This window comes from Eulemur rufifrons, chromosome 23 (genome assembly GCF_041146395.1).
Source record: "Eulemur rufifrons isolate Redbay chromosome 23, OSU_ERuf_1, whole genome shotgun sequence".
Taxonomy (NCBI): Eukaryota; Metazoa; Chordata; class Mammalia; order Primates; family Lemuridae; genus Eulemur; species Eulemur rufifrons.
In genome coordinates this window covers 16474812-16500280 of record NC_091005.1, presented here as the reverse complement: position 1 = coordinate 16500280, position 25469 = coordinate 16474812, and the positions used below count along the sequence as shown (strand labels likewise).

The 25469-nt window shown below is 46.0% G+C and overlaps 1 protein-coding gene across 2 annotated transcripts in view; it reads left to right on the top strand.

The window, feature by feature from the left end:
* Window positions 1-6895: 6895 nt before the first annotated feature.
* The window catches only part of FA2H (fatty acid 2-hydroxylase), a 46110-nt gene continuing 27536 nt past the window's right edge, over window positions 6896-25469 (top strand). Inside the window, exon 1 of one of the 2 annotated variants that reach the window (XM_069456383.1) lies at window positions 6896-7185. In XM_069456383.1, coding sequence (XP_069312484.1) covers window positions 6916-7185 — 270 coding nt within the window. In that variant the 5' untranslated portion in view covers window positions 6896-6915. Of the gene's footprint in view, window positions 7186-17308; window positions 17361-25469 lie in introns of those variants that run through there. The other variant, XM_069456384.1, reaches the window with a different exon arrangement.

Genomic DNA, 25469 nt, shown 5'->3' with positions numbered 1-25469 from the left:
GAGAGGCTCTCCGGAGCCGCGGCGTGGCCCAAGCCCAGCCCAGCTGTAGCATCCCGCTGGGCGGCTGCCCTGGCGCCTTGACTCTGCCTTCTGCTCGCAGGACCCCGAATGCTGACAATTTCCCCACCCGACAGCAGGGCCCCGAATTTCAATGTTCTCCTCTGCACCTCCCTTCGGGTTCCAGCGTGCATGGCCTGGACAATGTGGTGGGCACCTGGTCATACACAGAGGTCTTGCTTTTTGATTTCTAAGCACAGTCAGTGCCACCCTCGTGAATTTTGCCATCCCATTATTATTTAAATATGCAATAACTTTCTTTAAAGGACTCACTTTTTTACCGAAATAAATGCATAGAAAAAGAAAAGTTTACATCACTATCACAAATGGAAAACCCAGTATACTTTGCCACAAATATAAGGTTAAGTATAAAGACAGATAAAGACAAAAACAATACATTATTGTTAATAAGTTCCAGCTAATCTTTGATTGACTGTCAAAGGCTCTCATGTTCAGCAAGGTGTTAAAGCCTTAGTAGCATCAAACAAAGGCTTTCTCTTTGACATGATTGGAAGGACTTGGGGAGAAAATTGAAAAGGGAATGACTTTCTTACTATGGCATTCAGTATTACTACAGTAAGGTCATCCTATCCTTTGGGGAACACCGAGGAAAGCAAGAATGACCCCTTGGTGGCTTCTAAGTATATTCAACAGTGGTGCAGTGAGGGATTGACAATGCAAACCTGTCCTGGGGTAGGTGTTCTGGATGCTGGAGAGATGGGTTATTTATAGGCTCTGCTATTGATGGGAATTTCGGAGGACTTTCTCCTTTCCCCCAAGTAGATCTGCAGAGCCCCATCCCTAAGCTGAAGCTGGGAAGCTACTTGGTGTGTCCCTGCATGTGCGGCAGATTCTTTGTGTGGTTGGGTTCAAGAATGTTCATAGCAGCACTCAGTAGCCCTAAGCTGGAAACAACACAAATGGCCATCAATAATAGATCGAATAAATTAAATGTGGCATATTCATATAGTAGAATGCTATACAGAGATAAGAATGTGCAAATTATTACTATCCTCAGCAACATGGATGAATCTCCCAGACATAATAAGTGAAAGAAGGTAAAGAGTATACACTGTATGATTCCATTTATATAAAGTTCTAAAGCAGACAAACCTAACGTACAGTGTTTGAAATCAACATGGTGGTTTTCCTTGGGAGAAGAGATGAAGTATTAATTGTGAAAAGGCTTGAGGAAGACTTCTGTGGGGCTGTTAGTGTTCTATTTCCTGAGAAGTGTACGTTCACTTTGTGAAAACTCATTGATCTGGACACTTAGGATGTGTGTACTTTTCTCTATGGATGTCATACTTCAGTAAAAAGTTTACTTTAAAAAGAAACCATATGTAATAGAAAAAAAAGCCGTAGAATACTTAGGAATTGATTTAACACATGTGTGAAAGTCCCATATGCAGAAACCTTAAACTTTGTGAAATGATATTACATATGACCTGAATAAGTGGAGATTTAGCTTTTTAAATAAGGAGACTCCATTTTGCAAACATATTAATCTTCTTCAAATTAATCTATGGATTCAATGAAATTGTTTTCACGATCCCAATATGCTTCCTCATGGACATCAACAAAAATGATTCTAAAATTTATATGAAAAAAAAGAAAAATCCAAGCATAAACCAAGACACTTGTAAAGGAGTATAGGGTGTGGATAGTAGCCTTACCAGATGTCAAGACTTATTACTTATATAAAGCTATAATAACAAGGACAATGTGGTACTGGAAAAAGGAGAGACAAATCTGACCTTTAGAAGGGTGTAGAAGATCCCCCAAACTCATATAACTGTTCATTTAAAAGGCCAAATTTTACTGTATGTAAATTTTATCTCAACAAAAGAACACAACGACCTTGATCTATTTCTGTATGATCTATATGTTTGTTCTTATGTGAATACTACATGGTCTTATATACGTAGCTATATAGTAAGTGTTAAAGTCAGGAAGTGTAAGTCTCCGAACTTTATTCTTCTTTCTCAAGACTGCTTTTAATATTCTAGGTCCTTTACATTTCCACATAAACTTTTTTTTTTTTTTTTTTTTTTTTTGAGACAGAGTGTCACTTTGTTGCCCTGGCATCAGCCTAGCTCACAGCAACCTCAAACTCCTGGGCTTAAGCAATCCTACTGCCCCAGCCTCCCAAGTAGCTGGGAATACAGGCATGCGCCACCATGCCTGGCTAATTTTTTCCTATATATATTTTAGTTGGCCAGATAATTTCTTTCTATTTTTAGTAGAGACAGGGTCTCACTCTTGCTCAGGCTGGTCTCGAACTCCTGACTTCAAGCGATCCACCTGCCTCGGCCTCCCAGAGTGCTAGGATTACAGGCGTGAGCCACCACGCACGGCCTCCACATAAACTTTAGAAGCAAGTTATCAATTTCTAAAAAAAAAATCTGGTGGGAATATGATTGGGACTGTGTTGAATCTTGAGATCGATTGGAGCAGAATTGAGATCTTAATATTGAGTTGTGCAATCCATGAACTTGGAACTTGGTATATCCATGAATCCGTTGATTTAGATAGTCTTTAATTTCTCTCAGCAGGATTTTTGTAGTTTTCAGTTAGAGGTCTCAGTTTTTTGTCAAATCTATTCTCACATTTGTATTTTTTTGATACTGCCATAAGTGAAATTTTAAAATATCATTTTCTGATTGTTTGCTGCTAGTAATTAAAATACAAGTGATTTTTGTATTTTGACCTTGGATCTTGTTGACTTGCAAAATTTATTTATTAGTGATAGGATGGCCTTGCTAATAAACTAAGAGAGAAAAATAAACTATATATCAGAAAGAAAGAAGAATAAACTCACCATACATAATTGCCCCTTTGAGGAGAAAGATCACACTGAACAACTACCCCTTTGTTTGATTAACCACCTGTGACTCAACTTGTCTTTAAGATTAACCACTATTGTTCTATTTCAGAGTTTGTTTTAACAGCCTGGAAGAGACCAGAGCAGATAGCAGGGATGCAACCTCCCCACCCCAGTTCCTGCCAGACTACATTCCAAGTAGACTGATAGGCCAGCCTCGCAGAGCAAATGTAACAAAAAAAAAAAAAGGACACACAGATGCAGCCGTTTCACAGAGGCCTTTTGCTATTAACTGGCAGCAATCACTTTTTCCTCCCTTACCCCCAATAAAAACCCCCAGAACCCCTCACCCTCTCTGCTGGCACTTCTCCTTCCTTTCTCTTGTGCCAGTGACCTTCCCACCCTTGGGAAGTAAAATAAGCTTTCTTTAAAACTATTCTAATCTTTGTGTCAAGCATTCTTTTTCAACTCGTGCGATGAGTTCCCACCCTAACAATTAGTTCTAGTTTTACAAATTAGTTGAGATGTTCTATGTAAACAATCATGTTCTCTGCAAGTAGAGAGTTTTACTCCTTCATTTCTGCTCTTTATGACTTTTATTTCTTTTACTTGTCTTATATCACTGGCTAGGAACTCTAATACAATGTTGAATATAAGTGATAAGAGTGGGCATCCTTATCTTGTTCTCAACATTAGGGCTAGAGATTTTCATACCTCTTTCATGGGGATGTAAAATATTAATAGTATAACCAGTTAGATAAGCTGATTTACATTATCTCGTAAATTTGAACATTTGCACACCCTAGGATGCAGCAACTGCACTCCTAGGTATATAGGCTATAGAAACTCTAACCCATATGTAAAGAATATTCATCATAGAAAAAGAAACAACTCTAATTCCTCTCAAGAGGAAAAGGAAAATGGATAAATTCATATAGTAGAATATGACCCTGCAGTGAAATTTGATGAACTACACTGACCCTCAGCAACATGGATGAATCTTTTTTTTTTTTTTTTTTTTTTGAGACAGAGTCTTGCTCTGTCACTAGGGTTAGAGTGTAGTGGCATCATCATAGCTCACTGTAACTTCAAATTCCTGGGCTCAAGCGATCCTCCTGCCTCAGCCTCCCAAGTAGCTGGGACTACAGGCAGGCATCCTGCTCTTGCTCAGACTGGTTTCAAACTCCTGACCTCAAGCAATACTCCAGCCTAAGCCTCTGAAAGAGCTAGGATTACAGGCGTGAGCCACCACACCCAGCCATGGGTGAATCTTAAAATAATATTGAGTAAAACATACAAGGCCACATAAAGCTAAATACAGTAGCATATGATTTTCACAAAACTCAAAAACAAGCTTTTCTAAATAATATATTCTATAGGCACACACATAGATGTGACAAAAATATTAAAAATAAAAAGCAATGGAAGGATGAGCAGAAAAGTCAGGCAGAGGTTACCTCTTGGTAAACAGGAAGCAGAGAAGTGGAAGGTTTGGAGTGTAGAAATAGGTGAAAGTTTTAGGTTATGTCCTAGTTCTTGAGTTGGGAGTAAGATTTAAGGAATTAATTATTTTTGCTTTAAAAAATACATATACGGCTGGGCGCAGTGGCTCACGCCTGTAATCCTAGCCCTCTGGGAGGCCGAGGCAGGAGGATTGCTTGAGCTCAGGAGTTCGAGACCAGCCTGAGCAAGAGCGAGACCCCACCTCAATTAAAATAAAAATAAATAAAAATGAAAATAAATTTAAATTTTTAAATTTTAAATAAATTTTAAAATGTTAAAATTTTATTAAAAAATACATATACTCTTTTGCTTGCATCAAAATATTTTTAATGATTAAATAATTAAGAAAAGCAAATTAACTGTTAGCATGCCATACACATTATTCTTATTTTCCACTACAATGTCCTGGAGATTGTTTTGAATCAGTACACATGAATCAACCTCATTCTTTCTAATGGCTACATAGTATTTTGCTGTCTGAATATACCATAATTTATTTAGTCAGTCCTCCCTAATGACCAATATTTCAGTTTTTAATCTATAAAAAATGTTGCAGTTAATACTATTATTCACTCATCTTGATATATCCATAAGATCAAATTTCTAGAAGTAGAATACTAGGGCAAGAAATGTGGATGTTACAATTCTGAATAGATGGCTAAATTGTTCAGCTTCAGACAGTGGGAGTTGAAGGCAATGGTGAGAAAACCAAATGGGGTTGTCCCACAGATATTGTCAGCAGGAAGTACCTGAGTACACCTGTCAGTGTGTGCATGGCTGCTTTGGCACATGTAAGGTATTTGGAACAGAGTAGGTGTGGAAGTGTGGTGAGGATGACTGCGCAACTCTAGTGACATGAGGCCTCCGGGCCTGATGGACAGCTGTTCCATAGACCCATAGACTCAGAAGAACTCCTGCCTACTCTCTGAGGGTAACTCAGGAGAGGTTTGGAAAGTAGAGAGGGGAGGGGCGGGTATCTTGACCTTGAGCACTTTTATTGTTGGGGTGGCCCCTGAGGTGTCTGGGCCTGGCTTCTCACACAGCGCTGGCCCAGTACAGATGCCTGGTCCCCAAAGGGCATAAGCAAAACTGACCCTGAAACCATCTTCCCTGAGAGAGACAAAGCCCAGTTGGATGGGACAGCCTCAGTACCAGGAGCATTTGATTACAAATCATGAATTCAAAGCGACCTCCCCACACACAAATCTCTGGGCAAAGAAAGCTGTGTGCAGTTTTTCCCTGGTGTGAACAAAACTGTGATGAACACACTCAGTCCTCCTTTCTACCCAGCAGGCTTTACTCCTCTAGGTCCCTCGGTCCCCTTCTCTAATGGAGACAACGTCCTCTGCTCTCCCTTCAGGTCCTCCCCTAGGAGTCAGGACTAGAGTGAGGGAGTGAGGCATTGATCCAGGGTGCAAAATTTAAGGGCACATCAAAAAATTCAGTAATCAAGATAAAATATTTTAATGCAGTATTTTAAGAGTTCAAAATTGATGCAAAAAAATCCATGATGAATAAAATATCAAAACCTTAAACAAAAACAGGAGCCAATCCTGCATTTTCACAACCATGCTTCACTAAGCCTGGCCTTTGTTGCATTAAAACTTTATTTACATGCCTGAGGTGATGGTACCCCAATTACCCTGATTGATTAATTCACATTGTATGCCTGTATCAAAACATCACATGTACCTTAGAAAGATATACAACTGTTATGTACCCATAATAACTAAAAAACGTTTAAAAAAACCAGTTGACAAAAAAACACATTTATTTACAAAGACGAGTGGCCAGACCTCACCCTATCCCCGTCTATTTGCCAATATGAGTTTAAAAAATTCATTATGATGTATTTTTTTTATTGTGGCAAAATACACGTAACATAAATTTACCATTTCAACCATTTTTAAGTGTACAGGAGGGTGGCATTAAGTACATTCATATTGTGCAACAAATACTTTTTAAAATATTACATTAAAATATGATATATTGTGATTATTGAGTTTTGGGGTGCCGCCTTAAATTTTGCGCCCCAGGCGAGTGGCTCACTCTCTTTACCCTAGTTCCCTGCTCTGCCTCTCCTTCTCTTATCCGGAGGAGCCAATACTACCACTTTCTCCCTTGGCGCGGCAGCAGAAGTTATTGCAGTGGCGATCGGGCCACCGGGGGTGTCCGTCCAGACAGCCACCCACGAGGGGAAGACTTGTTCCGCCCGCATCCGCCCGTCCTCCTCCTGCGACGGGACACACCTGGCCGGCGCGCGCTGTACCTGCCCAGGGCCACCTGGCGGGCAGCTCGCGGAGCCCCGGCCCGCGCCTCTGGGGCTTCCTGCCGGCCAATGGGGAGGGGGCCCGTCCGGGCTGGGGCCGCGTCCCTCTGGGCGGCCAATGGGAGCGCGGCATGCAAATGAGCAGGTGCGGTGGTGGCGGCGGGCCTATAGCGGCGCCCGGGCTCCCGGGCTGTTAGAGGCGCCTCGGTGAGGCCACCCAGCAGTCGCCCGGGCTCCGAGCCGCGAGCTCCAGTCTCCAGCCATGGCCCCCGCTCCGCCCCCTGCCGCCTCCTTCTCGCCCTCCGAGGTCCAGCGGCGCCTGGCGGCCGGCGCGTGCTGGGTCCGCCGTGGGACCCGCCTCTACGACCTCACCAGCTTCGTGCGGTATCACCCGGGGGGCGAGCAGCTGCTGCGGGCGAGGGCCGGACAGGACATTAGCGCAGACCTGGACGGGCCACTGCACAGGCACTCGGCCAACGCGCGCCGCTGGCTGGAGGAGTACTACGTGGGCGAGCTGCAAGGGGACCCTCAGGTACAGCGGGCTGGGGTCACACCCCACCCACTCCCGTCCACCCCTCCCCCCACTCTCCTTTCCGGGGCGGGCGAGCCCCGTTCACCTGCTCTCTAGGAGGACCCAAGGTGACAGCCTCTGCCCTTCCCTCCCTCCGCTTCCCCTCTCTTCTCGCCAGGTAACAGGTCACTCACTGTCCCCCTTCTTCCCACCAGGACCTTGCTCTTCCTCTCCAGCGTTAGCCCTGACCCGCCTCCATCCGCTAATTCTCCCACCTCCCGAGTTTCCCCTCCTTCCACCTTGCTCCTTCTTAGCCCTTGCCCCCTGACAACTCGGATCCTGGTTTCTGTCCCCAAGCACCCCCCTCGCCCCCCACGCCCAGACGTTCCTTCCTCTTCCCTTATCAGCCTTTCCCTCTTTGCAATTGCTCTCCATTTCTGTTTGAATAGGCTCACCTGTCCTCTCCCCGCCCCCCCCCATCCCACCCCATTGCTGCTTCAAAGAGGCGCAGATCAGTGGCCCTTCCCAGCGAGCTTGGACTTCCTGGTGCCGCACCCCGATCTTGTACCGGGGCTCCCCTGGGTGAGTGGAGAGGTTCAGGCAGTGTTGTGGGTGGACCGTGTGTCCTCCAACCCCTCAGGCCTCCCTTTGTATCTGTCCTACTCACTGGCTTGGGAGTCCAGAAGAGTGAAATGAAAGGCATACTCCCGTTTTGCAGAGGAAATATTAACACTTGTAACTCAGACTATGTGCTAAGCTACAGTCTTTTGGGCAGTACAGGCTTGCAGTATTTACGCCTTCAACTGAACCTGGGCTAGGTTTTGTTATCCCCATTTTAGGATGTGGAATCTGAGGTTCAGAGAGGCTCTGTAAATGTGTATAACGTCAGCTAGCTAGTTAGTGGAAAAGTCAAGTGTATCTGACTCCGAAATCAGTGCTGGCTCCATCCCAAGAATCCTCCTGGGCAGGGGAGACACACCCTATCCACCGGGCTCCAGGTAGGCTCAGGCCAGAAGCGAACTGACTTCTTGGGCATCCCCCAGGCCTGGCTGTGGGATGGTGACAGTGAAGCCATCATGCTTAAATATATAGTAGTCCTCCATTATCTGAGTGAGATATATCCTGAGACCCCCCCCAGTGGATGCCTTGAAACCACAGATAGTATCAAACCTTATGTGTACTATGTTTTTTCCTATACATACATACCATGGTAAAGTTTAATTTATAAATTAGGCACGTAAGAGGTTAATAACAACTAATAATAAAATAGAGCAATGATAACAATATACTATAATGAGAGTTATGTGAATGTGAGCCATCTCGAGAAATGTATTATCCTACTGTACCGACCTTTCTTCTTGTGATGATGTGAGGTGACAAAATGCCTGCATGGTGGGACGAAGTGAGGAGAATGACGTAGGCATTGTGACATAGAGTTAAGCTGCTACTGGAAACTGATTTAAAACTTATGAATTGTTTATTTCTGGAACTTTCCATTTAATACTTTTGGATCGTAGTTGACCGTGGGTAACTGAAAGCATGGAAAGTGAAACCGTGGCTGAGAGTGGACTCTTGTAAACCAACAGTCACGCCTCACTTCTAGCACTTGCTTTCAAGATGAGCCCAGCAAGTGCGTTGAGAGCTGTGGTTGGAAGGATTTACCACTCACTGTTCCAAGTGGCTCCGTCCACCGTGGGCCGTCTTGCCTCATTCTTCAATCATTTATTTATCGAATCACTTACTTGGTTCCTTTATGGGTCGACAGCACAGTGCGAGGCATGGGAGGCAGCAATGAGGAAACTAATCTGGTCCCATCCTCACGGAGCTAACAGGGTAATGGGAGGGGGAGGGGACATACTAATCACATGATAATTATTTACTTACACGGTGCTAGCAGATCTGGAGCAGTTCATGGAGGGCTTTTCTGAGAAAGTGACATTTACGCTGAGGGCCAATTGACAAATAGGTGACTCGTGGTAGGAAGAACATTCCAGACAAAGGCAACAGCATGTGTGAAGGCTCTGAAGGAAAGAGCTTGGCAGTCAAGGGGCAGAAGTAAAACCCATGTGACCAGAGGCTGGAGGCCAGGAGAGGAGTGCAGGAGGATGCCAGAGCCAGCCGAGGCCGGATCACGCAGGACCTCATAGGCTGTGGTCAGGGTTTGGGACTTGATTCTAAGAACCACGGGAAGCCAGGGAAGGGATTCGAGCAGGGGCGTGCCGTGGTCCGATTTGCATCTTTGGAAGAGTTCCCTGGCTGCAGTGCCAAGAAGGAACGAGGGAGCCCGAGTGGATGTGAGGGACCAGGCAGGAAGCTACCACGTGGCCTGCACTACGGTGGCTGTGACCAAGGGGAGAGAGGGGGTGAATTTGGGAGATTTCATAGGTAAAGCGCCAGGACTTATTGTTCTGTGGTGCAAGCCCAGTTTAATCTCAGAAGCTGATGTTTGGTGTCAGGTCATGCTGAATGGGCAGGTTTAGCCGCAGATATAAGAAAAACTGCGTGCAGGAAATTAAAGAGGTTGAGACCAGAATAGCAGAGACAGCCAAGCTTACAGTGCCTCATGGGGCCCGCCCTGTGTTGTCACTGTGTCCTGCAGACAGGAGCCTTAGGGCATGGCTTCTGCCAACACCATCCTGAGTATCAATCACTTCTGCCTAGACTGCCCCACCTTCCAGCTCTGCTAACCTCCAGCTCTTCGCTTTGCTTTGCCTTACCTGGCCTCAGGGAGGGCCCGGAGGGAATACTGGGTCCACTTTTGCTTCCAACTTGTATGCTCATCTGGTACCCTAAGAGCCCGGCGTAGCCACGTTGCAGGTGTCCTTATTTCCGGGCCCCAACCTGAGGATGTGGGAAGAACTGAAAACTATCAATGCACCCACAAGCCAATGGCTCAAACTTGACCCATGGCCACAGTAGCACAACACTCCAGTTTCCTGTGAGCTTCTGCTTGCAGATTTCTAATCTAGGAACTAGTAGACCTCTAGAGTTGTCTCTAAATGGAGGGAGAGAGGGAGTCAAAGGACAAATCTGGGGTGTGGTGTCTTTTCAGCAAGAAGCCTGGATGGAGGCAAGACATTTCTCTTCTTCTCTCTAGCTATGCCCTTCTAGCAACCTGCAAGCTGCCGTCTCTACTGTCCTTCTCTCCTCCCACTGGACCAGGGATGCTGACACCTTGATGTTAGAGCCCCACCTCTGCGGTGTGAGGAGCAGGAGGGGTGTTGCAGGGAAGAGGGTGCCGTGAACCAGCTCTGCTGTTTGGGGCTCATTTCTGAATGAAGGACCTTCTTTCCTAGCTTGGAGCCTGGATGGGAGCATCTTGGGTCTTCTCCCAGAGAGGGGGCCTGGCTGCATTTGCTTCCCCTGTTCCCCACTTTGCCACACTCCCTCTGTGCTCACACTTGCACACACAGTCACTCTGAGGCACACACAAAACGAGTCAAACTAGTTTGAGCCAACATACTGCAGGGGGGCGGGATAAGGCAAGGTCTGCCATGGCCTTGGATGTGGAGAGGCCAAGCTGTCCACCTTGAGCAAGTGAAAGAGCCATGGCTGAGCAGGGAAGGTCCTCAGGGACCGGTGGGGTCAAGCTCCTCACCCTGAGCTCAGGTGATAGCAGTGTTCTTCAGGTCGTGGCTACATGTTGGTAGGGTGTGAAGTCTGTGTATTGAGCTGCCACCAGCATTTTTCAAAAAAGAAACAGGCTGGGCGCAGTGGCTCACACCTATAATCCTAGCCCTCTGGGACGCTGAGGCGGGAGGATTGCTTCAGGCCAGGAGTTCGAGACCAGCCTGAGCAAGAGCGAGACCCTGTCTCTATAAAAAATAGAAAATTAGCTGAGTGTGGTGGCACGGGCCTATAGTCCCAGCTACTCGGGAGCCTGAGGCAGGAGGACTGCTCGAGCCCAGGAGTTTGAGGCTGGAGTGAGCTGTGATGACACCACGGCACTCTAGCCTAGGGAACAGAGTGAGACTCTGTCTCAAAAAAAGAAAGAAATAGACAAGGAAAGGACTTTGGGTCTAAACCTCCTTCCAAGGCCTTAAATACTGTGTTTCCCAGACTTTCATCATCCATCAATCATTGTCACCATTTTTTTCTGAATTGACACTCCACTTGCACTGTTATATTTAATATGTATATTTAAATTAACTCACTTCTTAGTTTATGATTTACTCACCCTAGATAATAATACCAGTGAAAGCACAGGTTTTTACATGTACTTTAAAATAAACATAGAACTATGTAAATAACAAATGCTCCTCCTCCTACCCGCTAAGGTCATTTGGGCACCACCAGTGGAGTCTGTATCACACACCGAGCAGAACATCTGAATCCTGGTGTTCTGTGGATCATTTTCTGGGGTTGATGAAAGAGATGAAATTGTATCTGAAAAATCTGTGATGTGCATTTTTCTGGCGAGAGAGTGACATCTTTCACCACAGCCCAACCGGGGTTCTTCCTCAACCCCCAACCTACCACCAGGACTATGACAACTGTCAGAGAGAGACTCATACTTCCCTGCCACATCCCCAGACCTAGAGGGGCCCTCCTGTGAGCAAATGGTGGGCCATGCCAGCTGGGTAGGGCCCTCTGTTTGAGAAGACCCCAGAGGAAGGCAAGCCTTGACTCCCCAGACACTGGTGTTGGGGTAACCCCGACATCTGAGGGTCTCTTATGCCATATTCTAATTCCAAGGAGTGCGTTTCTATCTCTGAATGGCTGAGAAGGCCACAGATTCTGCCACGTGTGGCTCTGCCAGGCTTTGGGTTCTGGCCATTCAGAGCTTCAGGGCTTGGGTAATTAAATGAGGATGGACAATGAGGAGGAGATCTACGTGCAGGGAGACTTGGGTTCCCTCCTCACCCCAGGTCCCAGAACATCTTGAGCACAGCCCAACTTAGAAAGCCGGTCTGAGCTGAGAATGCAGATAAAAGCTTATGTTTGGGGAGCTCGCTTAACTGCTGTCCTCCTGCAAAGTGGAGTGAGATGAGAAGCTGGCTACCAGAAGGGAGCTGGGACCCACTTGGCCTGCAAGAGGGCTTCCGGTGGAGCCCGCCTGGCCAGTTGGCAGTCATTGCCCTTCACGGCGTGCCAAGGACTTCCATGCTTGGGCCTGCTGTGTTGCCAGGCAAGTCTTACCTAGAGGATGAACCAGGGCCAACTAGGACACTAGAATGTCCAGGGACCAGGCCACTGTGGCTCCATGCACTGCCCCCCACCCCCAGGGTAGGCACAAGCTCCAGGAGAGCTCCCTGGTGTTACCCCACAATTCAGGGAAGGAAGGGGCTGCAGAACCCCGAATGGAGGGGAAGGTCAGAAATTAGGATTCTCTGGGGGAAATAAACAGAAACAAACAGGAATCCCAGAAACACGTGAGAGTAATCATCTTTGGAAATATTTTCAGGCAGTAACCTAGACTGATGCTTCAGCAGCTTCCAGCATCTTTGTTTTCCTTATTTTTTTTTTCTTAAGACACACACTGATCATTGGTCCATATGTAGCCCTTGTTTATTTAGACAAACAGGTAATAAGTACCCCGTTCACTCTGAAACCTGCCATGCCACTGAAACAGCCTTGCCAGTGTCACCAGGACCCTCACCTCCCTAAACCCAGTGGCCCCTTCTCACCTATCGCAGCTGGTCTGGCAGCAACGTGGTTGATCACTGCCCCACCCCCCACCCCGTCCTTCATACACTTTCTTCACTTGGCTTCTGGAGACCACATGCTTTTGGTGTTCCACGGAATTGGTTTTCTATCGCTACTCTAACAAATTATCACAAACCCGGCAAGTTACAGCAACGCATCTTTGCTCTCTTACAGTTCCGAAGTCAAAAATGAGTCAGCCGGGGAGCATTCCTTCTGAGGCTCGGGGGGATTCTGTTTTCTTGCCTTTTCCAGCTTCCAGAGGCTCGTGGCCCAGACAGCAATCTCAGCATTCCCCCCTCTGCTCCCATTGTCACATCTCCTTCTGTGACTGACTCTCCTGCCTCCCTCTTCCACTTACCTGGATAAGCCGGGGTCAGCGCCCCATCTCCAGTCCTTAACCGCATCTGCAAAGTCCCTTTGACAAGCAAGGTAACAGAGTCACAGATTCCAGACATTGGAATAGACATGGGGGCAGGTCATGACTTCTTAGTCTTCATTGCTAGTTTCTGTAGCAATTCCAGAGGTGGCCACTGTTCTAACCTCTATCACCATGGGATCGCTTTGCCTGTCTTTGAACTTCATACGGGACGTGCACTCGGCTGGATGGCTCCTTTCACTCAATAGTACGCCTGGGAGATGCTCGGTGTTTTCCTTACTTTTATCTGTCTCCATTGCCTGCTCTGTCCCAGAGAACTCAGAGGTGGTTGAAGGGAAAAAGTGGGAAGTAACTGGAAAAAGAAGAGCCAGTGAGTTGGACAGACCCTCTGTAGTCTTTCTTCTGGAACATCTCCCACACTACTGCCCTGCTCTGCCAGAGCCCCGTTACACTCATTACTGCAGCAGCCTCCTAGGCAGGTCTCCCCTTCTACCCTGTTGTCTTTGAACCTTTCCAAAGAGAACTTGGTCATGTTACGGTCGTGCTCCTACATCTTCCATGGCTCCCCAGTGCTGTACCCCTTCAGTCCAGCTGAAATGCCTTTTCTTCTACAGAGATTCCTCTAACCTCCTCATCTTGTTTTCCCTTCTCCCAAACTCTCATAGCATTTTACCTGTACCATTTTACAGTATCTGTAATAGTCTTCCTCATTTATTTTCACTGATCTATTATCTTATCTTGTCTGTTATCTTGTCTACTAAGCAGTAAACTCTCTGAGTACTGGAATTGTCTGACTCATCTGGGTTGCACTAGCACCCTGGTGTATGCCAACATCAACTAATAAATGTTTGGATAAATGAATGAATGAGCCGCTTGGAAAACTGAGGCATTTGTGTAGTGGAAGAGGAAAGTTAGCATACATAGGAAGTATGAGCATACACAAGGTAGTTGAATTAAGATGGAAAAAAAATCTTCTTTGTTAGCTAAAGGGTTGGGAGCTGAGGGAAGGATGGAGGGGGATCCAGGCGCCTGCCTTTGGCCCAGAGAGAGGGTCAGCAGAATGTCCTCCCTACCAGGCTCCTGCAGTTCACCACTCTCATGAGTCCCCTACAAGGGTGAGAAGTGAAGTTAACCATAGAAAATCCCAGTCGAGACCCACATTGCTCTTAGGGCTGTGACCAGTCCCCATGTGGCTCCAAGTGCCTACATGACATGCACAGGTATGACCTGGCAGTTGGCTGGATTTCCAGTCCTGTTTATTCTTTTTTTTTTTTTTTTTTCTGGAGACAGAGTCTCACTCTGTTGTTGCCTGGGCTAGAGTGCCGTGGCATCAGCCTAGCTCACAGCAACCTCAAACTCGTGGGCTCAAGCAATCCTCCTGCCTCAGCCTCCCGAGTAGCTGGGACTACAGGCACGCGCCACCATGCCTGGCTAAATTTTTCTGTATATACTTTTAGTTGTCCATATAATTTCTTTCTATTTTTAGTAGAGACGGGGTCTTGCTCTTGCTCAGGCTGGTCTCGAACTCCTGAGCTTAAATGATCCACCTACCTCAGCCTCCCAGAGTGCTAGGATTACAGGTGTGAGCCACCGCGCCCAGCCCAGTCCTGTTTATTCTTTCCACTGTCTTTTTATGCACATTTCTCTAAACCTGTGGTCTCAGAACAGTGGTTCACAATCTTCTCTAACTGCTGCCCACCTTAGGTAGACAGAAGACACCAGTGACCACTCTCCCCACCTGCTCTTTCTCTCAGATGGGAAAAGAGCTCAATCATAATAGCAAAATTGGAGAACCATGAACTTGATGCCAGCAACACTCATAAAGCTTATAACTGAGAGATATGAACCTCCTACTCAGGATTTTATATGGTGAAGCATTGCCCCAAAGCATAATTATCCAAATTCTTCCGTTTCTTACCTTGACAGTACATTGCAAGGTATTTAAATAGCAGTCCCAGATAAGCAAACTGGGGGCGGGGGGGTGGGATTTGCTTGAACATATTTGAACTACGACACATACAAACTGTTTTAAAATCCTGTTAAAGGAAAGCAAGTAGACAGAAGTTCCACCGATGCAAGTCCATGCGATTACAGACTTAGAGTGAATCATACAATCTACAACAAACTTGGCTGATACTTACCTAAGTGAATTAGTTGTCATTTCTCCTGTAAAAGGAACAGTGGAATTCTAGTTCTCTGCATTCTCCTGTGTCTGGTGGAACCCTTTCATCGTTTCTTAACGTTGCATGATGCTCAGATTTCCTAAGGGAAAGTGGAATCCAAGTTTTGGGGGATCTCTAGGAGTGTCTGGTTTTAGTTTATGAATTCCAAATATTAATAACCTATAATAACCCCCTTAGTTGCTCATAAGTAGCCCCTAGTCTTATGCAATAATGAAAGTCTATGAAATGGGGGATCATTTACTCACAAAGATCAAAGAAAGATCTCCAATGTTTGAGTCAGTTCAAGGCCTAAACTTTGCAACTGGCTGCTGTGAAGGACTAAGGAGAACCTGCCTTGGGCTGAATAAACACAGATTCCGTGGTCTCACATCACGCCATATCAGGGAGGAGGACAGACCCCCCTGGTTTAGTGGTTGCTGTCCCTTGTCCCAGGCAGGGGCTTTTGCAGCACCAAGTGTCACGGCTTATATTGGTTAGAGAGAAGGTGCTGTAAAAACTTCAGTCATTCCTTAGACCAAAGTTGAAGAGTCCTTGAATCCTAGGATAAAGGATAAAAGCTCACCTAAAGTGAATCTACCTTAAATGAAGACAAAAATTCCATAGACCGTCAGGCAGGGCCTGGGGGATGGGGCATTAATTATCTTTAAAAAGAAGCCAAAAAGTATTCAAAATGAAGAGCCAAACTGTGTATCGATTCTCTAATTGAACAAATTGTGTAGTTTTTCTGACAAAATTGTACGAAAGCACAATCTGGCATTCTGTAAACTCATTCAGAGCAGGCTCACGAAGAGGGTCATTTGGCAACAATGTTTAAGGGCTAAGGGTCTCTCTTGATCCTTTGATAAACAGATCAATCTCTTTTGAAGGGCCTCTTCGCTTTGTCAATTGCCTGTCTTTCGGTATTAACCAGCCTCACTTTGCCAGACCCTTACTTGGCAGTGGAGTTATGAGTCAAACAGTTCTCTATAGCTTTCATTGACTTCATGAAAGTTTCTATAGTTTTGCATTGATTTTTTTAATTTCACTTTCCGGTTTGTTACATTGCATATTTATCGTCAGATGATAGCAACTTCCATCAAAAAGAGAGGACACTTTGCGTAGATAGGCTGGGCAAGGTTGGGGGAGGAGTGGTCAGGGTTTGAGCAGGGACTAAATTTGTAAGTGATCAATTGGTGAATATTTGCATGTTGAGATGATTTTTGCTGCCCTTTGCAACTTGAACCTTGAGGGACTCAGATAAAGGACACGGATTACAATGATCCCTGTAGAAGTAAAAGTGACACATTTTAAGTGCGTACGGCAATTTACAATGAAGTATTTTCCTGTAGATTTCCATTTGACTCTTAAGCAGGGAAGATATAGGAAGCTGTGGCTCAGAGAGCTCCTGGAATACGGGTCTCCAAGTGCCCATTAGGGATGAATCTTAAGCATGAGATTCAGCTAATTAAGCAAATGCATTTCTGTTGGAGCCAGGAGGGGTGAGGTGCAATTTAGGGCCCCCTTTGATCCTTCTGACTGGGCCGAAGTCAGCCCTCTAAAGACAGAAGGAGAAGGATCCTTAGGCTGAACTTGTTTATTTTCTGGACCTCATAAACCACCTCTGCCTTCTGGGGTGACGTGTGTCGATGTGTCTGGGGAGATTTCCAGAGGGGAGCAGGCACGCCCTCCTCCGCACGTGACTAGTTCCCTGCACTCTCAGTTACTGATTAATCGGCGGGTCAAACACTCGGATCCCCTGGCAGCTGCCCTTCCATAGGGTGAGCAGGTGGAGGTCAAAGTGTGAGGCGGGGTGATGTGTTGGCTTGAAAGAGGTTTATCTGGAGAGACAGGCACTTAGAGGACCCTTGTTCGCCACAGCTGTACCCTGAAGCCTTCAATTTAAAATTAATTGAACCGGGCCAGGAAAATATTTCCTTTAGGAGCAGTAGGGCCTGTGAAATCCTGAATCTGTGGCCCCCAGAATGCTCCCGAAGGGGCCTGGTGTTCTGGAGGTAAGTGATTTGCTTGGAGGTCATTCGTGTCTGACCTAAGCTGCAGTGGAGGTGTTGGGCGTGTCTGGGGGTGGACGATTCTGTCTCTTCCGTTGCATGTGGAAGGTGAGTTGCTAGGTCTGGAAGGCACATGCTAAGCTAAGGTTCCTTTCCACTTTGTCCTTGCATGTCTCAGGAGGGGCCATTTAGGACCAGGTGACTTTGTAGATCCTCATCTCTTTTCCAAAAAACTTGCCATGGAGTCTCGATGTGCCGAATTTTCACCAGTGCTTTGGCAGACCCCGAGAGGGGAAGAGGGGACTCGTAGGAGGTAGGGTAGCTGCTGCTTATCTTCTCCAAGAGGCAGGTCCTGTCTGGGTGAGATGGAGCAGTCCCCTGCCAGGGCCCTTACTGCACTGCCAGACTGTAGCCTGTGGCCTTCCCGGCCAGCACAGCAGTGACGCTCTAAGCCACACAACGCAGGAGTGCAGCTACCTCTGGAGTGCCGCTCTGGCAGAGGTGACCCTCCGAGGGGAAGCGAGGGAATTCTCAAAGTTCCTTCTATCTAGGCTTCTCTTGTTTTTGTCCTTTAGGAAACATCATTGAAGTACATGCATGTGACACATTTGAGCTCATCAAGCAGATTTAAGAGCAGGAAGGGGAAAAAGGAGGAGTAGGGACCTCTTCCTCCTCCATCACACTTGAACTCACCCACAGAGTAAGTTCACCTGACCCCTGAGTGGATTAGAGCTGATCTCAGCCAATCAGCTGATGGCCTGTTGTCGCCTCGTAGCCATCTCGTCAGGCAGGCCCAGGGCCCTCAGTATCAGGCTTTCCCCACGGTGGTGGCTAATCTGACTTGGGGAACGACAGGAAGAGGCGTGTGTCATGAATATAACATGTGCAGGATGTACGTTTAGTGACATTAAAGACTGACATAGAAATTCCCTTATAGAAATAAATGAGGCTGGGCACCGTGACTCACACCTGTAATCCCAACACTTTGGGAGGCTGAGGAGGGAGGATTGCTTGAGGCTAGGTGTTCGAGACCCAACCTGAGCAACGTAGCGAGACCTCCATGTCTATAAAAAAATTTTTGAAAATTAGCCACAAGTAGTCTGTAGTCCCAGCTACTCAGGAGGCTGAGGCAGAAAGATCGCTTGAGCCCTGGAATTTGAAGTTGCAGTCAGCGATGATGATACCACTGACTATACTCTAGCCCAGGCAACAGCGTAAGAACTTGTCTCAAAAACAAAAACAAAAAAACAGTGAGGCATGGTGGCACGTGCCTATAGACCTGGCTACTCACGGGGCTGAGGCAGGAAGATCACTTGAGCCCAGGAGTCCGAGGTTACAGTGAACTATGATGATGCCACTACACTCCAACCTGGGCAACAGAGCAAGACCCTGTCTCAAAAAGGAAGGAAGGAAAGGAAAGAAGGAAAGGAAAGGAATCCTAGTTTTCTCATTCCTGGCCCCACCTTTTCTAAATACCCTCTCTGTGCCTGGAAAAGAGGATAAAGAATGTCCCAGACTAGATGTGACTAGATGCCAGGGCTCTGGAGAAAAACTGCTGGGTGCAAGGGAGAGAGGCATGGCGTGACAGGGCAAAAGACCAAGGAGAGGTGTGAACTCTGGTGCACAGCCAGGCAGCCAGTGTGACTGGGAGCCGAGTGTGCAGGCAGCTGCCTGGCTTTGAGCCTTGCATGTAGCCAGGATCCTGTGGCCTTCAGGAGGGCTCAGAATGTTCCAGATGCAGGATGTGGTACCTGCCAAAGGGGCTGGGGAGGAACTTGGTCCCAGAAAACTCTCATCTTAATTAACATGAATCAGTACTCACTGAGGGCATTTCATTAGGACAGATGTCAAAGGTGTATCACATTCAGCAAGGGAAGGATCACATAGTTGGTTAAAATTAGGTAGGTTCTCCTCCCTTTTTTTATCATAATAATTACATATGAGCATAGTTGACAAAAATTTCAACAGTTAAAAGGAATGTACAGGCCGAGCGCAGTGGCTCATGCCTGTAATCCTAGCACTCTGGGAGGCCGAGGCGGGAGGATCACTCGAGGTCAGGAGTTCAAGACCAGCCTGAGCAAGAGTGAGACCCCGTCTCTACTAAAAATAGAAAGAAATTATCTGGCCAACTAAAACTATATATATAAAAAATTATCCGGGCATGGTGGCGCACGCCTGTAGTCCCAGCTACTCGGGAGGCTGAGGCAGGAGGATTGCTTGAGCCCAGGAGTTTGAGGTTGCTGTGAGCTAGACTGACGTCATGGCACTCTAGCCTGGGCAACAGAGTGAGACTCTTTCTCAAATAAAAAAAAAAAGAAAGAAAAAAGGAATGCGCAAAAATATTTGTTTCCCTCTCACAATTTTTCGTGTAGTTTCACAGAAATAATCTATCCATGCACGCACATACATTATTATCTTTTTATTTGCCACAGAAAGGAATCATATGATACGGACTGCTTGGCAACTTGCTGCCGTTTTTGCCCAATGGCATATTTTATGTTTCTTTCCATATCAACAACATAGGTTGACTTCATTCTTTTTAACAACTATCCCTATTAATATGTTTTCCTGTTATATCAATGCTATAATAAGCATCCTATCACAATCATTTTGCACATATGTGCAAATCAATTTGTAATATAGAGTCCTGGATTTGGAATTTCTGCATCAAAATAATACGTATTTTGTATTTTTAATGCATATTACCAAGGTGTCTTCTAAAATGGTTGTACCAATTTGAACTTCCTCCAAAAACGTGCAAGAATGCCTGTTTCTCCACATTCTCACCAGTTCCTTGTACTATCAGTATTTTTAATCATTGCCAATGGGTGAAAAAAGTTGCTCCCTGTTTAAATTTTTATTAATATGAAGTATAAGGGAGGTTCAATGTCTTTTTTTATTGTATAAAAATTTTCTTTTTTTTTTTCTTTTTTTAAAGCCGTTTTTAAAGGATGGTCGATGTCCTTTCATACGCGTTTAAGCTATTTACACGTTTTGGTAAACTGCCTTTTCATGTCCTTTGCCCACCTTTCCCTTGGATAGTTGGTCTTTATCTTACTGATTTATAGTCATTTCTTAGATATAAAGGGTATTAGCCCACTTTCCATCATCGGTATTGCTATCTTCTTCTACTTTTATTTGTCTTTTTACTTGTTTAATAATTTTTCTGTATACAAAAACCTTTATATTTTCCATATGGTAAAAGATATCAGTCTTACCATTCTTAGAAAGATAAGATTCTCCCCTCCTTTAAGATTTTATACATAAAAACAAAAATATTTTGGTATCCTGCTAATAATTACATGCTTAATGTTTTTTCTTTTTGCTTAGTTGTTTGGTTTTGCTTAAATGTTTCACTTCCCTGGAATTTTTTTGGTGTAAGGAACAAGACAGAGATTATTTTGGGTTTATATTTTTCTAAATGATTAACCAGTTGTCCCAGTAGATTTATAGACTCTATCTCTTCCCACTGAAAAACCACCTTTGTCACATATCAATGATTTACATATATATTTAGGTCTGTTTTGGCACTCTATTCTGTACCAATAAAATCACTACTTTTTAATGAGATTTTAGCCATTAATTTTTTTTCCTACTTCAGTTCCAATTCCAGACAAGATTCTCTTCCACTAGAGAAAGCAAAGGGCAGGACAGGAGGTGGGGGTCATTCTGGAGCAGACTGCTGGCCTTGGCACACAGTCAAGTCTGACTTTCAGAGGCTGAGGCTACTCGGCTTGTCCTGGGCCCTGAGCTCGTGTGGCCGGAGCAGGTAGGGAAACACTTCAGGGAAACCCATGCAGGTGGCAGGCCCCAGTCAGCAAGCCCAGTCGCCGAGTCCGAGCAGTCATGGAATGGCAGCGATTGCAGCCAGGAAAGGCAGGGATGGGGAGGTGGCAGCAGCCTTGCCCTTGGAAGTCAGCATTCAGATGGGTCCTGCTTACCCCTCCTGCTCTGTGTTCACAGCCTGTGGTTGGCTGGAGGCAGGGCCTGCAGGTCAAGTTCCACTTGTGCGTGGATGGCCAGGCTAGTGGAAATCACTCACAGATATGTCCTTAAAGAATAAGTGGCAAGATAAAATAACAGCACATGAATGGTTGTATGTAGCAAAGATCACATTTCCAGTGATGATATATTAGTCTCCTAGAGCTGCTAAAACAACAGAAATTTATTCTCTCACTGTCCTAGAGGCTAGACAGCTGACATGAAAATATCAGCAAAGTTGGTTTCTTCTAGAGGCTCTGACGGAGAATCTGTTCTACGCCTCTCTCCTGTCTCCCAGTGGATCTGCTGTCCTTGGAGTCCTTTGGCGTGCAGATGTAGCCCTCCAATCTCTCCCTCCGTTGTCACCAGGTGTTCTTCCCTGTGGCTCTGTGTCTATGTCTCCAAATTTCCCTCTGATGAAGACACCAATCATATTAAAGTTAGAGGCCACCCTAATCCAGCATGATCCTATCTTTTTTTTTTTTTTTTTTTTTTTTGAGACAGAGTCTCACTCTGTTGCCCAGGCTAGAGTGAGTGCCGTGGCGTCAGCCTAGCTCACAGCAACCTCAAACTCCTGAGCTCAAGGGATCCTCCTGTCTCAGCCTCCCGAGTAGCTGGGACTACAGGCATGCACCACCATGCCCGGCTAATTTTTTTCTATATATATTTTTAGCTGTCCATATAATTTCTTTCTATTTTTAGTAGAGATGGGGTCTCGCTCTTGCTCAGGCTGGTCTCGAACTCCTGAGCTCAAACGATCCGCCCACCTCGGCCTCCCAGAGTGCTAGGATTACAGGCGTGAGCCACCGCGCCCGGCCCTATCTTAACTTGATTGCGTTAAAGACCTTATTTTCAAATAAAATCACATTCACAAGTTCTGGGAGGACAAGAATTTGGGATGGAGGGGGAACCCTGTTTCTCCTAATACAAATGTCATTAAACAACTTCTGCTACTTAACCAACCTGGATGGAAGTGACTATGAACAACCACTGGAGAACTGTGTTATATTTCAGAAAAATGACGTTACTGGTGACAGAGATTCCAGTGTTGAAGACATGTATGAAAAATCTGATGCTCCACTTGAGTGAAAAAATGACATATGACTAAAGAATTAATTAGCAAAGGTGATAGAAAAAAAGAAAAGATTCTCAGGCCATTCTCCAAACCTCCAAAAGCAGACCCCAGAAATCTGTGTTTTTAACAAGTACTCTGTGACTCAAGAGCATCATAAAGTTTGCCACTCACTGTCTCAGAAGGTGAAGGGCAGAAGAAAAATGTAGCGGGGGAGACTAGAGACCCTGGATGTGGCTTGGTAGGTGGTTCTCATGGGGCTATCAAAGAATCAGTGTCCTCAAGCTCCCAGCGTGGCACTTGATGCACAGCGGTCGCACCATGGACGTCGACCAGGCAGCTCACCCTGTTGCCCTTGAACGAGAGAAGGCAACCTGGGATCTGGAGCCCAAAGATTGTGCCATCATCCTGGCTCTGCATTTTACTGACTTAATGGCTTTGAGCGAGTCATTTGACCCCTCGGAGGTGTGGCTTCCTTATTCCCTGCCTCCCCTGCAGGATGGTGGTGCCTATGGTGAGATCACGTGAGCATCGTCAAACAGGACACGTAGATCACACCGAAACAGGAGGGTGAGGAGTCCCTTCAGCTGCAGCTCCTGCTAAGAAGGGGGTCAATTTCTGCTGGGTGGTAAGGGGTGGATAGCTTTGGACCCTGAGTTGCTGTGTGTTTAGAGCCTCCTGGGATGGAGAAGGGTGACATTCTGGCCTCTCAGAGCTGCCCTTTCCCTTTCCCCTGGCAAGGACCTATGGAGTCTGCACTGACCTACCCCCATCCTGTCTTCACCTGGACAGGTGCAGCACTGGATCTGGGACACTCACCCGGTGTCCCAGGGGCTCGCAGGGCTGCCTCCACTTCCCACCATTCCTTCCTCTAGGCAGCCACAAACATGTCTCCTCCATGCCAGGCACTGTGCTTGGTGCAGAGGACAAAGAGACAAGTGGCCACGGTACCCATGGTGCTGACCTCAGCAGAGGGAGACAGGCACAATAATTATAGGTGGCAGCAAGTGCTACAACAGAATAAAATTATTCTGTGTATATGTGTGTGTGTGTGTGTGTGTGTGTATTATACAGCAGAATAACAGTCTAGATCATATATTTGAGGCCAGGGAACTGTGACAGAATGGCTGTAGCCTCTGAATGTGGTGGTCAGGGAAGGCCTCTCTGAAGAGCTGATATTTGGTGAATGAAAAGAAACTGTTTGTCGTAAGAACTGAGTAACAAACATTCCAGGCTGAGGGAACAGCATGTACAAAGGCCCTGAGGCATAACAGGGCTCATGAGTCATGGTCAGGGATTTTGATATGATTCTGAGAACAGTGAGAAGCCTTAAAACCAGAGGGTTTTAAGCAGAAGACTGATAAAGTTGGTCTCCATTTTATCAGGTAGCTCCAGCTGCCTTGTAGAGGGCAGATTGAGGGGAGTAGAGAGCAGAAGCAGGCAGAGAGCAAAGAGGCCATCGCTCTTGTCCAGGTGACAGAGGGGGATGGCCTGGAATGGATGACCATGAGGATGGAGAAACTGACTTAGACACAGAACCACTAGAACTTGCTGATGGATCAGACGTCAGCAGTGAGAGAGGGAGAAGTTGAGGATGATGCCGAGGTTTTGGCATGAGCACCTGGGTGGTTTGATGTATGGAAATGATTAATACTGGGGTGGGGGCCCAGGTTTGGGACAGGACATTAGTTCATTGGGGTCTTGTTAGGTTTGAGATGCCAAGGAAAACACCCAAGTAGAGATTTCAAATAGTAGCTGAATATATGAGTCCAGAGCTATGCTGTCCAATATGGCAGCCACTGGCCACATGTGGTTAATTTAATTTAATTTAATTAATTAAAATCAAAAATTCAGTTCCTCTTTCACACATGACATTTCCAGTGTTCAGCAGACACGCATGGCCAGTGGCTACTATGTTGGACAGCACAGATACAGAACGTTTCCATCGTTGGAGAAAGTCTGTTGGGCAGTGTTGGTCCCAGAGCCACAAGCATTTCTCTTTGGGATAATGGCCCCTAACCTGGTGGTTCTGCTCTAGGAAGCTGGTGTCCCCGCATGGTTCAGAAATGGCTCCTTCTTGCCCTCTCTGCACTAGACATGTATTCAGTGATACTCATCACCTGTGGCTATGTCAGGTAGGCGCTTCTCATCCAGAAGGACACCTTGCCCTGGGGTCATTCAAGGTCATCTCCTGGGATTGAAGCATTATTATGGTGACAGGTATAAAATATGGAATATAGGCTATAGCTCACCAGGAGTCACTGGTCATCACGAGTTCTAGGACTCACTATGTAGACTTTACTCATTTAAGAAATGTGCAGGCCGGGCGCGGTGGCTCACGCCTGTAATCCTAGCACTCTGGGAGGCCGAGGTGGGCGGATTGTTTGAGCTCAGGAGTTCGAGACCAGCCTGAGCAAGAGCGAGACCCCATCTCTACTAAAAATAGAAAGAAATTATATGGACAGCTAAAAATATATATAGAAAAAATTAGCCGGGCATGGTGGCGCATGCCTGTAGTCCCAGCTACTCGGGAGGCTGAGACAGGAGGATCGCTTGAGCTCAGGAGTTTGAGGTTGCTGTGAGCTAGGCTGACGCCACGGCACTCACTCTAGCCTGGGCAACAGAGTGAGACTCTGTCTCAAAAAAAAAAAAAAGAAAGAAAGAAATGTGCAGTGGGTTTGGAAGTTGTCAGATTAAAAGAGAGTAGGAAAGAGGACATAGACTCAAGTCCAACAGACTTATGTTCTAGAACTAACCATGCCGCCTGGGACAAGTCAGCCGACCTCTCTGACATCCTCAACTATACAGGGGAGGAGATCGTTTGACTCAGTAAAGAGAAATAGTAGGTATTAGGCAGGTTGTTTATTGTTTGGGGTTTTTTTGTTTGTTTTACAAAACAGCTCAGTGACTATTGTTTTCTGAATATAATCATTTGTCATTTTGCAAACAATGGCAAGAACAACAATTATTTTTCATTCTTAAATTACTAGATTATAAAAGACAAATTTAGCAATAGTGTTTCTGGAATAGTGGTATGTGAGGTTATTTGTAAACCAATG